The 16663-nt window shown below is 39.4% G+C and overlaps 1 protein-coding gene across 4 annotated transcripts in view; it reads right to left on the reverse strand.

The window, feature by feature from the left end:
• dennd2b (DENN domain containing 2B) overlaps positions 1–16663 on the reverse strand; it is a 45916-nt gene that overhangs the window by 28696 nt on the left and 557 nt on the right. For 2 of the 4 annotated variants that reach the window (XM_070929044.1, XM_070929262.1), the window contains exon 2: positions 2710–2808. In XM_070929044.1, coding sequence (XP_070785145.1) covers positions 2710–2783 — 74 coding nt within the window. In that variant the 5' untranslated portion in view covers positions 2784–2808. Of the gene's footprint in view, positions 1–2709; positions 2809–11594; positions 11623–11882; positions 11913–16663 lie in introns of those variants that run through there. The other 2 variants (XM_070929116.1, XM_070929186.1) reach the window with 2 other exon arrangements.

Raw genomic sequence — 16663 nt, forward strand, 5'->3', positions numbered from 1 at the left:
CTGCCAAGGAGCACGGCTAATGCAGGAAGCCAGAGAGGGAGCAGTGTCTCTGAATCTAAATATCAATGGGAATGTTTTAGTAGCAACCAGACAAAACATTCAGTAATGTAATTCTAATGCCAGTGACAGTACAGTTTATTGAGTTAATCACTCAGTTTAAATCTTTGCTCTCTGGTTTGGTGGGTTTTTATATTTTTTCTGATTTCACAATTGAGACACGGGGAGGATTCAGCGCCGTCTCCACCCTCGACCATGACTCCACCAATGTGACAGTAAACAAGCAATAACGCGATGATATGGAAGAAAAGATTCAGACTGGCTTCATGTTGTCGTGTGTGAATGTTTCAGAGAAACTGCATCTAGGTTTCATTTTATATTGATAGTAAGTGCATTGCTTACTGTTATGTCTTTAGTCTGAAATGCACATTTGACTGAAGTCTTGTAGACTGATTTTATTTAGATTTCCTTACTTGTAGGTCTATAATCCATGACATGGTGACATTATTCAAATAAAGTGAATTGCATATATGTTTGTTTAGTTATATATTATTTAGTTTTTGTGTACTTTGTATCTTTGTTTGTATATTTTGTTTGTACATCTCATTACCACACTGTACTTGATCTATTTACACAACAGCAGATTTAATCAACTGCAAAAGTAAAATCAGCCACCAAATACGATGGATTTTAGAATATTATGGCCTGATTTAGCTAGGATTACTCCTCATGCTGTAAAATAAAATTTAGACTGCAGTACGAAGACCTCCTGATTAGACACAAAAAGCAAATATGTGCAGAATTTTTGTCTATTTAGGGTTTGGGGACTTAAAGAGGGCCCTGGTGGTCTGGATCATGCTTGTAAAAATAAGCCCAGTTTAGTCAGCTTCAGCTGGGCCGGCCACACATACAGTACTGTACAAAGAGCTGGATGCCAGTCACAACCTGGCCTCTGGCTTTCACTCAGGCTTCCAGGGCATGCTAACCACAGGCCACTTCCTGTTACTGACCAGGATGGAGGGAGCAGACTGCTCACACAAACAGCACTTCTACAGTTGTAGTTCAACATTTGTAAACTTTGTCATCCATCAGCACTTTTTCTCTGTCACTCGTTTATGCAATATCATACATAAAAGTCGTCTTTGGAGTTTTGGAGGTTTTATTTGCTTACGTATCAGTAAATAAGAAAGTCAGTGAATGAGCATTTCTGGATGTATAAAACACTAGTCACAGACTTGTCAGTATGTTTTGTGTTGCCAAAACACCTCGCTGGATTGCTTTTGTAGTTACTTGTGACGTTCATTCAAAGTACATCAGACAATTGGCAGGCAAGATCCTGTATTTAGTAAATTGTCAATGATTCCCTCACAGAAGATCACAGAACAAGAACGGAGCACACCCCCAGTTTTTTTGTTTTGCTTTGTGCTGTTTCTTTCCCACCATGTTGCTGCATGTTGGCATGTGTGGCTACACAGTTTCGGTGTAATTTGTCATAGAAACTGGTCTCTGGTTGAGTTCATAGTTTGGGGGAATGCATTTTGTATCACTATCCAACACATCTAATTTCTCTCCATCTGTTAAAACATGGAGCTGCAAGCCATCTTTGCCTCATGAGCTTTAAATATGATGTTTAAAAATCTAGGGTAACATGATCCCATGAGGACAGCAAGCTGTTCATAAGGCTCTACCACAATGACAATTAAATTCATCAACAGAGGCTAAGGTTAAATGCACACATTATCACGTTAGAGGAATGCACCCAGCAGGGTGCGAGAGCTTTCTGCTACTGTGTTTAGTGTGTTCCTCACATTTTAATTCACCACGTTTACCTTGGGAATAGTGAACATTTGACAGCTCTGTGGTAAAACATGCACATTTACCAGCAAATGAACGCCATTTATCTACATCCTAATGTTAACATTATTATTATTTGTGTGGTTTGCCACTTCCAGTAGACCTAATTTACACCACAAGCAATTAACAGAAACCAGCTGCCACAGGTTACTTTATGTTTTGCTGCCATATCAGCATCAGTAAATGAGGAAGGAATGAAGAAGCAACACTGCCAGTCAAATAGTAGAATTGGTGCATATTTCAACACCGAAAGCAGCACTAGTGCTATCAATAATCAGCCATCAGACCATCACAAGGTGGTGTAACAGTGTGAACACAGACTACATTTCACACCTGTCAAGTACAATGATCATGTTTAACTACTGCATGTGAGATGAGACAAAATATTTTCTTACCAGTCTGCCTGTTCTTAAGAAGACTTTCTGGTCAGAGAAAGACGTTTGACAGGATGATAAACTGTAAGAATGAATAGTCTAGATATCACATATCATTCCCAAAGTTTGTTTTTCTCTCCCAGCAGGACATTGTCAGCTCTCAACATGCTAACACAAGCTTCAGCTCACTTCTCACACAATTCAGAGTTGGATGGGGCCCTTGTCCAGGATACAGGATCATACTTGCAAAAGCTTTGGAAGCCTTATCATGACTGACAATCATGTAAAGTGAAAAAAAAAAGAAAAAAAAAGAAGAAAATCTACCAGGGATGATGGTTGAGAATGAATGAACTGATAAGTACGGCGCTTGTTTCTCATTCAAATGAAAAGAACGAAACATCCAGTCAGATGGATCCTCAGAAATCATGTGATATGACAGGAAGTGCACATTAACCAGCCCACCCCTGTCCCAGATGTCACTGACCTGTCGGGGACGTCCCGGGGAGCTTTACCTCCTCCTGCACGAGGCACAGCCTTCGAACTCTTGTTGGCAGTCATGTTTGTCTGCAAACCGCCCACTCACCTGATGGACAAACATAAGGATGTGAAGCATTCAAAAAGCTGCAGCATTCCACACATTTCAATAAACAAAATGAAACATGAACTCATACTGCAAACTGAAACTCTTCTACGGACGTTTGGGTTTGTTGAGCGTCATTAGGAATTTAGACTGTGAATTAAGGATATCACTAAAATTTGAAATGGCATTAGACTTAGTAGACTCACAAAAGGCCCAATCCTCTCATGAACATGGACTTTAATCCAGAACCACATCAAAAAACAAGATGGCTAACATTCCTGTAAGGCCACAGCCAGGACCCAAGACAGAATTGGGATCAGTGAGAACAGGTCAACTCATGTTTCTTGACTTGGCTTTGCAGCTCTGCTCACCACCTGGGTTTAATGTTGGTCAGACTCTGCTTAACTCTGGCATAAAAGGGTGAACACAGGTTCCAACAATAACAATAGGATGATTTTTATAGGAAATGATGGACTTAATAAAGTACAATAACCCTATAGTCAATATTAGCTTGACTTGACACCAATTTTTACTTTTTTCAATCCCAGATTAACCTGAGAGTAGAGTACAAGGGCAGTTATTGCCCTTGACAACATTTCATAAAGAAAGCTAATAAAAAATCCAACAAAGTATCCCACTGCCCACAGATGCCATGTTGAATCTTCAGTGCAAACATTGCAGATGAATTTCAACAAACCAAAAGCAAGTGGCATAACTAGCACAGCATGTAGGCAATGTCGTGCCAGAGAAACTCCAGTGCTTCAGGCACAGCTATTCCTCCACTTTAAAATAAATGTCTATTTCCACATCAAACAACACAGAAATAAATTGTTGCCCCTAAAACAGCTCAACTGACAGTATTTAAAGAAGGTCCTGATCCACATTTGAATCATAGCCAAACAGGAAATTTGGAAAGAAAGCCATTCTTCATGTGGCTGCTACCCTGTTGGTGGTTTTGTAACACATAAACCAGGAGAACACAGAGTTATAATCGACCAGTTTGATGTGTGCAGAGACATTAATGTTATTTTGCAGCTACCTGTGTGTGTTTGTTGTGCATGATTTAATCAAGGTCACCACAATGGATCATCGTGTGTCTGGCACTGCACTTCAGCACATGTTTATTTCTGAGGCTGCCTTCAGGTGGCTGCAGATACTTTATTAACTACAGGCAAAGGTAAAGTGTAAAATCAGCACCGGTAATAGTCTCATTAAAGGCTCAGTTCAAACAAGCATTTGCTTGAAGCATGCTCTCACAGATGCATGACTTTTGGTCTGTGGATCAGTTTCATTTAACATAATCTATGTAGTCCAAGTCCAAACAGCAGATAATAAACATTTCCTGGACTTGATCTCAAATTAGACCAGCAGTTAGCTAAAACCACTTTTTGAAATGCAGCGATGACCCTTTCAAGAGGGCTCAAAGTGATTATTCTGGTGCAAAAGGAGGTCAAATGGAGATCCCTAGAGATCAGAGGTGGAGGATGGGAGGGTGCTTGGCAGCATGACTTGTTTACAGGAAGTTGTTGTATGAAGAAGCCAGCCAACCAGTAGTGGATCTGAGTCCTATAGAGACAGATGAGGAGAGAGAGGGAGCATTCCTGCTGTCAGCTATTTCCTGTAACTGTGGACTGTGCTAAGAGGACAGGGCATGCATCATTATTTTCAAAGAATGATGTTGTCCTGTCCTGCGTACAACTCTCCAGTACTGTTGTTAGGCTGTGAACTATGAGGAACACTATACTCAAAGAAATGCATTGGTTGCATTGAGGATTGTCCCGTGAAAACACACTTGCCACACAGCCAAATGGAACAGAAATTAGCTAAATAATTTATCCATGATTGCATGATAAAACAAAACAAATCATTCTGGAAAGCTAAAACAAAAAGGAAATTGAGACAAAAATAAGCAGAACTTGAGAAATACAATCTTTCATATTATTCTACATTAAACCAAATGAAAATATTCTGCTGACATTAAATTCAGAAACACTGGCAGCTGTGTAAATTATTATTTCTAATTAATACCTGCTGAAACAATACTGTATGTTTTTGGAAGTGACATTCAATATTCTCCCTGACTCTCTCTCTGATTGAAAACACAACGTTTCTGTCATTTCAATTTGTAACACCTTAAAGCAAACATGCAACAGTTAAACAATCAGCTGCCAGAAGAGAAGAACTGCTGACATTTAAAATGATGTCAGCTCAACACACTTTAGTTATACTAAGTTGAGAGCAATGTTTAAATGTGTAAATTCATCATTTTCTATTTTTTGGACAGCGTAAGCTACAATCACAGAAATGGGTCACAGAGGCCCAAGATGGACTTCTCAGTGTAAACACCAAGGCGTTAGCCAACTGACTTCCTGAGGTCTGATACCATCTCCCTACACAAAATCACAGGCTGTAAACAACCACTTCTAAGAAAGCTCTAGAGTACCTTTAAAATGCATTCAACCAGATTCAACACAATTTTCTCTTGAGATGTCAGAGCCAAAGGCAAGCGGTCAACAGTGAGAAGTCAACAGCTTCATGCTGATGGGAGGCATGCCTTCAGTCACTGCTGTGTCTTGATGACGCACTTGACATTGATTGGGGTTAAATGTATGGTGTTTTACAGAATGAGGCGGGGCACAAACAGACATTAATGTATGTAGGCCTGAGGGTGTTATTCAAGAAATTAGCTTTGAAGAACAACACAGAAGAAAGACACAGAAGATTTTGTTGCCATTTCACAATTTTGTGACTTCATCACAGTGAGCCTTTTACATTGCACCATTTGACCTATTTTTAATATAGAAATATTGATAAGAGTAGCTTTAAGTATGTACACAACAGAGTGAAGTGTTGCGTTTGTTGTTGTTAGAAATCATTGTTGATTTCACACAGTGGTGGCGTCTTGGCGCATGTCATTGCATCTTGACAGGATATCCAACTATTCTATTCAACACACAAAATCTCCTTAAAAAAAACACATCTGCACTTCCCAGCTACTGGACTGCAGCTTGACTACCTCTTCTGTTACTGCTTATAGCTTTGTCAAACAAGACATAAAGCCTTGGAGAAGTTAAAAGTTCTCTTTCCCTACTTTCAATCTCTATACTTGTAGCAGAGAGATGAAAAATGCCTCCATGAGTTTGTCTGTCTTTGCTCTGACTTTAAAACAAACCCCAAAAGCCAAACTGTGCCTTTAAGATATTCAACACCATCATCTTAATGACCAAGTTTAGCCATTTTGGGGTTTTTCCTCATGTTGTCATGTTCATGTCTAAAAGCACTAATTGATTACATGAGAGGCATATCAATGACACATATTTTCCTCAGCAACAAGGGCATATTCATGAAAAGGGACTACAACAGTGACTCCATTAGGCTATTTGGCCTGGAATAAAAGAGCCCTTTGTGTTCAATCTGTCCTTGAGAGGGAGATGTGGTTAAAAAGTAAGTTTTTTATCAGCTGTGTGTGTGTGTGTGTGTGTGTGTGTGTGAGAGAGAGACAGAGAGAGAGAGAGAGAGAGAGAGAGAGAGAGACTCTATTAGGTAAAATGCCTGTCAAAAGCGAGTCTATATGTCCTTTGCCCTGTCACATTGACAGATCATCTGATACACAGTTCTCTCCACTACATGCAGGAATGTATTAATATTTGCCCCATCCATCAGACATTCAAAATATGAAAGAATGTTTTCACAGGGTGAAAGGAGAAAACATTGGAGAGGGGCAGAAACACCTGGACCTGATGCCAAGAGCTTCTTTTTCATTCAATAAAGATTACACTCAAATATGCACTCTCTCTCAGCACCTGATGTTCAGACTGTGAGAGAGCGCCACGATTTATGTAACAATTTCATGACGTCATGATGGACAAACTTTCATTAACCTGCGACTGGGTTCAGTTTAAGATCTTTGTGTATCCTGAAACATGCAGTAGCAGACACAACAGAGGCTACTTCTGTCTCTTGTTACTCAGCTTTTCTGGTCCTCAGTTTCTGCTGATCAGCAACCTGACTTCAAGGCTTTTAAAAACCACCGCAGAGCATTACAGGCAGCCAAGAAGCAATGGGGAAAGGAAGAGAGAAAATCAAATTCTCAACTCTTTCCAGACGTCACAATTCACTGGCAGACATGAGCCCACGCACTGATCCACACCATTGTTTCAAAATCTGCAGAAAGACCAGTTTTGTCCACTAAAGACAAAAAGAGACTTGAGCTGGTTGAGACGGATCATGTTAAACTGAGCATTGTGAGAGCTGAGTTGTAACCCAGGATAATACAGTCCACATACAAGCATTTACAACACACATAAGAACCGTACACATGTACACACATACAACCTTGTATTGCAGGCCAAAAATGATGGAAAAGCAAAGCCTCTCAGCTGAAACTAAAAGACTGATGTATTATACTCACTGGATGTATATTCTGTATATAACCTGCTGTCTCTGAATAGCAGTTTAAGGCTCTGACAGCCTCAATGTGTCTCTACGTAAAAGAAAACCACCAAGGTCGATGCTACTGGCAGTTGCACAAAGCCATACCAATATAATTACCCCTTACTCTACCACATGGTTCACCATGCTGCCACTATATAGCTCAATTGACCAGGTGGAATCAATTCTTGGAAACTTTTTTTATCTCCTTTTTTAGCCTTTTCAGCTGTTTTTTTTTTTTTTGAGTAATCATGGCATATTTTCTCTTTGTGGAAAAGAGGAAAAACCCTTCTGTGTAACCCAGATATGAGCATGCACAGCTGCAGAGGCAGGCATGTGGAAAACGGGCTTATATCCATCTGAGCTGCAGCAGGGGGGCTAGAATTTGTGTCACAGAGCTGACCTCTGACACACAGTCTTTGACTTTTCCAAGGGCATAAAGTAGACACGATGCAATCTTGTTTGCCTCTGTCTGAAAGCCAAAAAAAACAACGATAACATGTTCATCACCTGTGCTGTTGCTCATTTTCTCTACTATGAGCATTTCAGCTAAGACTGGATTTGTTTGTTGTTGAATGGGAAGTTTGAATCTAAATGTGCAATTCATAAGCAATTTTCCAGAAATCAGCAAAAAACAAAACAAAACCAATGTGTTTTCCCATAAATAACTGTTATATATTCTGAAGACAGTGCAAGAAGATAAAAAAGTGCGACACAGACCTGCAGTGTCATCACTTATTCAAAAATCTGTTTACGTGAATATTTTGCTAAACCTCTCTTTATCAGTGCACACACTTTTCCACCTCAGACAGTCATAAAATGTTACCAGCGTTGGTTTATTTTGACCATAAAGGTGATCTTTTCCTAACCTCCACCAAGTAGTTTTAGTTGAACAACTTCTAGGTGAACTTCATTTAACCTTTGAAGAGGCAGATCAGAAAACACTGATCTGTTTGTGGAACAGTTACAGTATATGGGTCAAATTACCCATTTTGTCCTTCAGACTGTCCCCTGGCTTCCAAAGCTGACATTAGCATGACTACTCTTGACGTAAGTAGTTGGTGAATGAATTAAGATAACTGGAAGTGATCTAATAAAGGAAAGCATCATGTATGTGATAAAGAAGTCGCTTCAGTTCTTCGGATTAAATGATATGAAAACAGTGTATGTAAATCAAGGTGTGCTGATTAATGGCACTATGAAAAGTATGCTCCAAAACAAAGCCGCTGGCAATTTATTATAGGCTATAGGCTGTCTACTTTATAAAGAGGATATGCAAATCACAAGCTTTAAGAAAAAGCATCTCTCTCACTCTGACAAGTGTTTAGGATATGAGAGGTTGACAAACACAGCTGACACTGTTTGTATTCAGACATCAAAGCTGGTGGTGAACTGCTTGTCTCTTAGCAAGCAGTGTTAGATGAACTAACATCCTGAATAAAGAATGGCAGAACATCTCATGGCATGTTAATGTTGACATGGTGATCCCATTAAATCACTGCACCTCGCTGAATGTACAGTGCATAAAGAGAACTGCTTATAATGTGACATGCATGTGTTGAGTTACAGCAAAACTGAAGACATGTCAATAAAGAGAAGCCACCTGCATCGAGCCAAGGTAACTAAAACACAGCGTAGAATACTGTCTGTGGCAACAAGTGTCAAAGCAAAGGTCACAGACTGTCTTTCAAGAAAAAAAGACAGAGGAATAACCAAAACTGCAACATTTCCGGAAATAGGTTTAAACAGATCTTGAGTCTGACTTCCAACTGTGCTACAATACGACCACATACTACAGCAACGCACTTTGTCTTAAGTTACAAATAACATCAGGATGGATGCGTCATGAGGGGCGATGGAAACTGAAAGTAGATTTTTCTTATCTAAAGACGCATTCTTTCTCAGTGGTTGATAACTTCAGTTAAGCTTGGGGTTAAACGTTAAGGGAGATGGTCTTATGACCTGAACGACACTCGACTAGATACCCAACTGAGAAATCTGCTTAGAAGAAATGATACAGAAATACTCTCTCCGCTCTAAAACAGCTGTGGCTGTGGTTTCCCTTCAGCAAGACCCTGAACACAACTGTTCCTTCAGAGCTGTTTTACGGCAAACAGTGTGAGACTACACAACTCTCAGGCATGTGTTTAAGTGTATGAGTGTGAAGTGAAGTACTGATGAACAGCAAGCACCTGAGTTCAACTTATCAAAGACCTAACAGGTTAACAAGAGATAACACCATTAAACATGCTCTCTTCCATCACTCCATCAACACAATGATGAAAAGGCTGCTCTAATGACCACCTTGCATATCCTGAGGGAACAACAGCAACTACTTCAAACGTCACTATTAGAGTCGATAAACATGTTAATTAAACAAAGGATCCGCTAATTTGATACTGGAGTAAATATTTTGCCAAATTTGTTGATATTTCTGGCTGTATAGATTCACATTCAATCACACATTTTCACATTCAGAGACAATCCAGTTCACTCAAAAACTCTCTTACTGGAAGCGCTGTTTACACACACACACACACACCACACACACACACACACACACACACACACACACACATTTTGAAGGTGATTTGCCAAAGTCTTCCTGATACAACACACCCCATGGCACTGAGTGTCAAGTCAAGTACATTTGGAAAAACCCAACAGCAATGTCTCTATAAATATGACATCTTAATTAGTCGTAAAATCCACACACCTTGTTGCTGCAGACTATTTCCTTGAGAGCTACTTTTTTACCCAGAAGGATGAAACTGTTCCCAACAAGATGTGGATTCTCATGAGTTAAATGATTCACTGTGCAAAGAGACATTGTTGTTAGGTTTATAAAATCCTCAACAAGTCACCCCAAATCTATCTGGATGGATACATAGCACCAGGAAAGAGGAAAATTACTTTCATTGTGATGTTGAGAGAACAACAGCCCCTTTTAAAAGTGTCTGGTAAGAGGCCAAGCTCACTCCTGTTAAACAGAATGGAGAACAGAGAAGAATTTCCTCAATAGCTTTGTGTTGACAGTCCCGTCCAGTGAGAGGGGAAGGTCATTGTTTGATCTGCACAATCGCAAGTGTTTAAAGAAAAAAACAAGAGCTAAAGAAAAGCAGCCACATCTCTAGGCTTTGCATTATAGTCTGTAAGATAGGATCGAAAGGATTTCAGTTGTAATCTGTTAAGAAAACTCATATAAACATTCACGATAGACGCAGAGCCTCCCATATTTAAACTACAGAGCACTCAGTGAGAGCATGCCTTTACAGAATCAGACTCAGAAATACTTGATTGATCTCTGGGGGGAAATTATACAGTTTCGGTGCTCCCATTCAAGAGTAGAAAGTAGCATAAATTTAGAAATGAGAGAATGTACAAAAATAAGATATAAAAAATGAGAAAATAAGAAAATAAAGAATATACACATTTACAATATTTAAGTGAAAAATAAAAGTAAAAAATATATACAATAACAATGTATATCTATATATGTATGTATTGCACTGGTTAGTGTTACTGGTGTTATTCTAAAAGGTGTGCATCTGGATCAAGATCTGCACCAAATTCACATGGACAATCATGTGTTACATGAACCAGATTTTTTAATCTAAGTAAGTGCAGGAGGTCATGAGAAAGTAGAGAAGCTGTTGGAGAAGATGCACATATTTCAGTGTTAGACAATCATTTCTAAAATTCCTGGATCTGCATCTGCCCCAAAGACCAATAACCAAGAACGTTTTGCTCAGCCCATGGCCTACATTTGCACCAAAGTTCATTGAAATCTGCTACTAAGCTTAATATTAAATGTAAAATAAGTTCAAGTTGAAAATAGAGCTCCCTAACTAACTAACTAACTAACTACAGCTGAAAACCCACCATAACTGGCAGAAGAGAAAATATAATTACTGTGGAGTGTGCTGTGGATTATTACTTACTACATTAAACCTTTACAGTTTTGTCTGTCCATAGGTCTGTACTATGCCTATGCATATACAGTCCAAACAGCAGTAACAAAGAAAACTGCATGTGTACGATCTTGTATAAAATCTGTATAAACTCTGACCATGACCATGTAAAGACAACAGTTCACACATTGTGTTTCATGTGGGTTTTTATCTCCCAAGACAAAAACAAAAGTCCACACTACAGCAGGAGAAGTCCACAGTGAGTTCACTTCAGAGAGGTCTGATCTGGACTGCTGTTTCTGCTTATCTGCTGCTTTGACTTTTTGGATGTTTAAGCGATAACTTGGTGTAATTACAATCCGCAGAGTTGCTGCTTTGTATCCGCTGGGACATTTTTCTTCATTCAAAAGGGTCAGCTGAAAAACACACACACACACACACACACACACACACACTCTGGTGTTTTAGCCTGCATACTGCACTTCATCGTTTAACACGTCGATGACCAAATATGGTCACATGGAGATTAGGACTACATTTAAACGCACCTTGCAACTTTTCTACTACGACACCTTTTACTCAACCTTTGGGCTTTTTTTTCCGGACCCTTTCTCTCGGTAGCTTGTACCGGTTTCCTGCCGCTAAGCTAGCTACAAGTTTAACCCTCCTGCTGTAACGTTAGCTCGCCAATAACGGTTCAAAAAAAAAAAAAAAAAAAAGGCAGGCGGCTTTTACCTCCGAGTTTCTCCTCACATCCATGGCTGCTGACATTTTCAGATTATAATCCCCTTTGCGACGCACAAATCCTGTTTCTTCTACGCGTTGGAAAACTTTGGCTGGTTTACCTGCCCTTCTCAATAAACTCCCGACTTATGTCTTTCCAACCAAAACCGACACAAAAAAAAAGAAAGAAAAAAAAAAAGCCTCCTGCCTCCCCTCTCACAGCCTGCTGCAGACTGGAAGGCAGGACTTGTCACCATGGGAACGGGCTGTTTGCCCCCCACTTTTCTCGGGCTTTGCCCTCCTCAGACAGGCATTCAGCCTCTCCCTCTCTCTCCCTCTTGTTTATTGTCACGGTGGGCTGAGGAAGTGTGGATGAATATTCAGGAGTTGAAGGCTGCTGATGGGATGAAACCATGTTGGCAGCATCGCAGCACATTGTCATGCTGAAAGCCTCCGCTGGCCCTCCGGTCAACAGGAATACATTTCACCCACACAAAGATGCCTTTCATTTGATCAAGAGATGAATGTGCAGCCAAGCAGCCCACAGAGCAGTGCATGTAGACACCGACCAGGTTCTGAACAAGCGTCATGTACGAATACAAAAGGTGACATTATTATATATTTAAGCAGTAGTGGAAGAAGTACTCAGATCTTTAAAAAGAGTAAAGTAAAAGTTGCAGTGTTGGAATAATCTGTTACAAGTAAAAGTCGTGCATTCAAAATGTTACTTAAATTAAGTCAAGTACAAAAGTATCAAAATATACTTAAAGCACCAAAAGTAAAAGTACACTCATCAGAATGTTATATTATTGGATTATAATCATTGATAGATGAATGTATGTATCACTTTAATGTTACAGCTGGTAAAAGTGGTGATATAAGTACTTTATATACTGCTGTGTAGCTTCATCTATAATAATAATATATAATATGTTTCTTGTTGATAACAGTTTGTATGAATAAAGTGAGTCTGTAAAGTAACTAGTGACTAACTGGCAAATAAATGCAGTGGTAGTATAATGTATAAAGTACAATGTTTCCCTCTGAAGTGTAATGTAGCAGAAAATGGAAAAACTCAAGCACCTCAAAATTGTATTTATGTACAGTACATGAGTACATTTACTTTCCACCGCTGTATTTAAGGCATATCTTCAGTGGTACAAGAAGTATTCAGATCCTTTACTTAAGTAAAAGTGGTAATACCACAAGGTGGAAATACTACATTACAAGTTGAGAAAAGTCCTGCATTAAAATCTTATTTAAGTTACAGAACATACTTTCTAGTAACTATAGTTGTCATGTAAAAGTATAAAGTAATAAGAAGTATATACTATACAGTACTTCAGTAAATGTACTTTAAAATCTTAAGTAAAAGTACACTTTTCTTAAAGTATCAAAAGTAAAAATATTCATAATGCAGCAGAATTGCCTGTGTCAGTAACAAATTATTATACTTTTGGATTACTTTTACTCACAGCATTTTAATGTTGTAGCTGGTTGAGAGGGTAGTTTAATCTTTAACATTTTTGTTTGAAATATAAGTGCTGTTCAGATGTTTTGTACTGTAAAGTCTTTACTGCAAAGTAACTAGGGATGTAGTACTAGACATGGAGAAGTATAAATGAACATACTTACAAATACAAATGCATCAAAACATAACTTATAGTGTAACATAACACCCCCTGAAAAGTTTTCTGACCTCCTCTGGTTTAACGCCTCACCTGGTTGCAGTGATGCAGAGGTGTACTCCAGGACCCCGTGACATCACTTGTGGGTGTGGTTACAGGTGCAACAAAGCACAAATCTGGCAGGAGACGGGCAACCACACCCATCAGTGATGTTGGGTGTAATCAGATGCTTGAAACTAATCAGGGAGGGCAGAACGCTGCTTTTCACTTTCTCTTTAAGTGCAGTAATTTAGTAAATGTGCGTCGTTATCTTCCACTATTGCATATCTCTCAACATATTATACAGTGTCGTTGCTTTGGAGGCTGAACCACAGGTCTAAACTTGAGGTGACCACAAAAATGAAAATATTCACCCTAACTGTAATGTCCCACCGAGGTTTGAGTTGACTCCAAACTAATTAAACCACTTAACTACCTCTGTGCTGCAGTTCTGGAGCATTCATTAAATAACAAAGAGCATCTTTGTAATGTCAGCTCATGTAAACCATTTCTCACTGTGTACTGTGAATGTTCATTAGGACACATTTCCACACAGACCTAAAAAGTTTGAATTATACCAGACAACAACAGATGCATTCCAAATATCTATAGTGTGCTTCGGCTTCTCTGTTCACGATACAATATAAGTGAGTCTCTTTCGATCATATACCACAGTGTTTCACAATAAAAGACACAATCAAGACATAAGACATAAACTAAATACAATTCTAGAGAGAAACGATTGGTTTTCTAGCTAATCCTTCAAAAACACTACAGATCAAACCAAACAAAACCTATCTGCACTGTAGGGATAACAAGACATTGTAGGGATAACATGACAGGGAGCATCTTAATCAAATGGAACACAAATAAAGGGATTTAGTGTTAAGATACATGAATTACTTACAAACTCTGAATTTTTAATACCTGTTTGAAGCTGATTTATCTTTAAGTTTCACTCTATTTAAACCGTAGCTTGGTGTTCTGTTTGCTGGACCAGAAAGTTTGAACACCTACATTTACATCTGCGGATGAAGACAGTGTGATACAGTTAAAAGCAAGTAAGTGGACCTTAAGTGGGGATTGTTTTGCTTTCAAGGTCAAGCTCAGCACCAAAATATTTTTTTCCAACTGTTTTACACCAGATTTTACTGTGAAAGAGCTCCTCTTCATGATATATCAGGCAAACTAATTACAAACCTCATGATCTCTCAACATGAAATCCTTTTATCTTTCTGCGCTTCTGCATGTAACATCTTTACACCAAATGTCGAGGCTCTACCCGTCCATAAAACCTGCACTTCACTCACTCCGAGCCCGGCTCCTTTCAGTCTCTCGGGGTCTCTTGTCGTCCCACAGACTTGGGAACAGAGGAAGTCACAAAACCCAGACGTCCGTCATCACAGTTTGCAACATCAAGTGAGCAGGAAGCTTACACAGCTCCTGCCACTGTGCAGCTCTTCTCAGAGACCCTATCAAAACCTCTCAGGGTCTTGTAAAAATGGTCCTTCCTGAAAACACTGCAAATCCTCACTGTCTGAGCACAAAAGACGAGAGGCGCTGACGGCTCTTTGTGGGATGTTTTACCAGAACGTAACTTAAGTTTATACTCTCATGGAATTCATTGTTTCCATTGATCACAGGGCCATCTGTATTCCTCATTAAAAGCCACATCCTCCTCTTGCAGTCACATGGGAGCATCAAACAAAGTTCAAATCAAAGCATAGCATGCAACTGCTCACATACATCCATGACATGACTCTACAGTATCACGCCAGGCTCCAAAAACTTAACATGCATTATTTCAGAGTTCTGATGCTTCCCATTCTCATGATCACACACCTGCTAAAGCCACAGCCACAGGAGAGTGAGTGTTTGTTTTCTCAAATACTATCCCTAAACCTTATGTGTGTTTGTTAAGGATCCACTGTGAATCCCAAATCCTCAAACATTCAAGGGGATTATTCCACAGCTCTATGGGGATTCTTCCACCTACACACAGAAATTCACCTCGGGTCCTTTCTTTCAGCTCCTGGACCATCTGAGGGGGGTTTCAAGGGAAGTATGGAAATATTGAGCCCATTTGAGAAGAGAACAGCCAAAAAGTCAAAGTCACTGCACATTTATCTGCTTGTATTTTAATAAGAATATATTTGGTGCGATAACCACCATATCAGGTTTCAGAAACAGACCTGAGGCCACACTTAAACTCCAGGATTAAGTTGAGTCAGGCTGACGTGTCTCAACACTCCCGCTCATGAGCCTGAGACACAGTCTGACGGCGCTGACAGAGAAGACACAAGCTGGCGAGTAAAGACATCCTCTCCTCTTTAAAACTGAAGTGTCTTCTGCAGAGTGGCTGAAAATAATAGAACGATGCTTCTTTTTTTGTTGTTGTAATATTTGAATGCAAAAACATTCCTGCTTTGCAAAATGTTGCTTTTGGTATTCTGTGGTTGTTGTGAGACAACAACCAGGAATGTAAACTGTTTGATTATTCAAGAGTTTACAGCCTCGGGCACATTTCAAACCTGTTTTGATTGTCCCATGAGGAAAACGGCTATCAAATAAATCCTTCCATCCATCTATCTTCACTTAGGATAGAAAATAACACTGAAATAACACTGACTACCTTATGTGTATGTGTTGGCAAGGATGGAGGTGTCCTTTTTTGCTTATTAATACCAGTTGTTACAGTGTGCACCATTACAAATCACCAATTCACTGGAAACACTCAAAAACACTCAATACGTAAAATAAAGTAATATAATAATGAACCAACCAGGTTATTCTTTGATTATTGGCAGAATCATTTGTTTTGTCTGAAAGCCAGAAGTTTCACTGTTCACTCAATAGCAAGTTAACACCATGTTACTGTTTCTAAAAGTGCTTTGAATAAGTGCAGCTGCAGTTTCACAACATGCTGTGCTAGTGGAGCAGCGAGGACAAGGACATTCCTTTGTCTTGTGGCATTTTTAGCTTTTCACCACACAGCAGCTACAACATCAGCCTGACTACTGACTCGGAAACCTTGAAGGCAAATGTAGTGTAAAGAGTTAAGTGTGTGTGTGTGTGTGTGTGTGTGTGCGTGTGTGTGTGTGTGTGTGTGTGTGTGGGATGCTTTTG

Source organism: Enoplosus armatus, chromosome 1 (assembly GCF_043641665.1).
Source record: "Enoplosus armatus isolate fEnoArm2 chromosome 1, fEnoArm2.hap1, whole genome shotgun sequence".
Classification (NCBI taxonomy): domain Eukaryota; kingdom Metazoa; phylum Chordata; class Actinopteri; order Centrarchiformes; family Enoplosidae; genus Enoplosus; species Enoplosus armatus.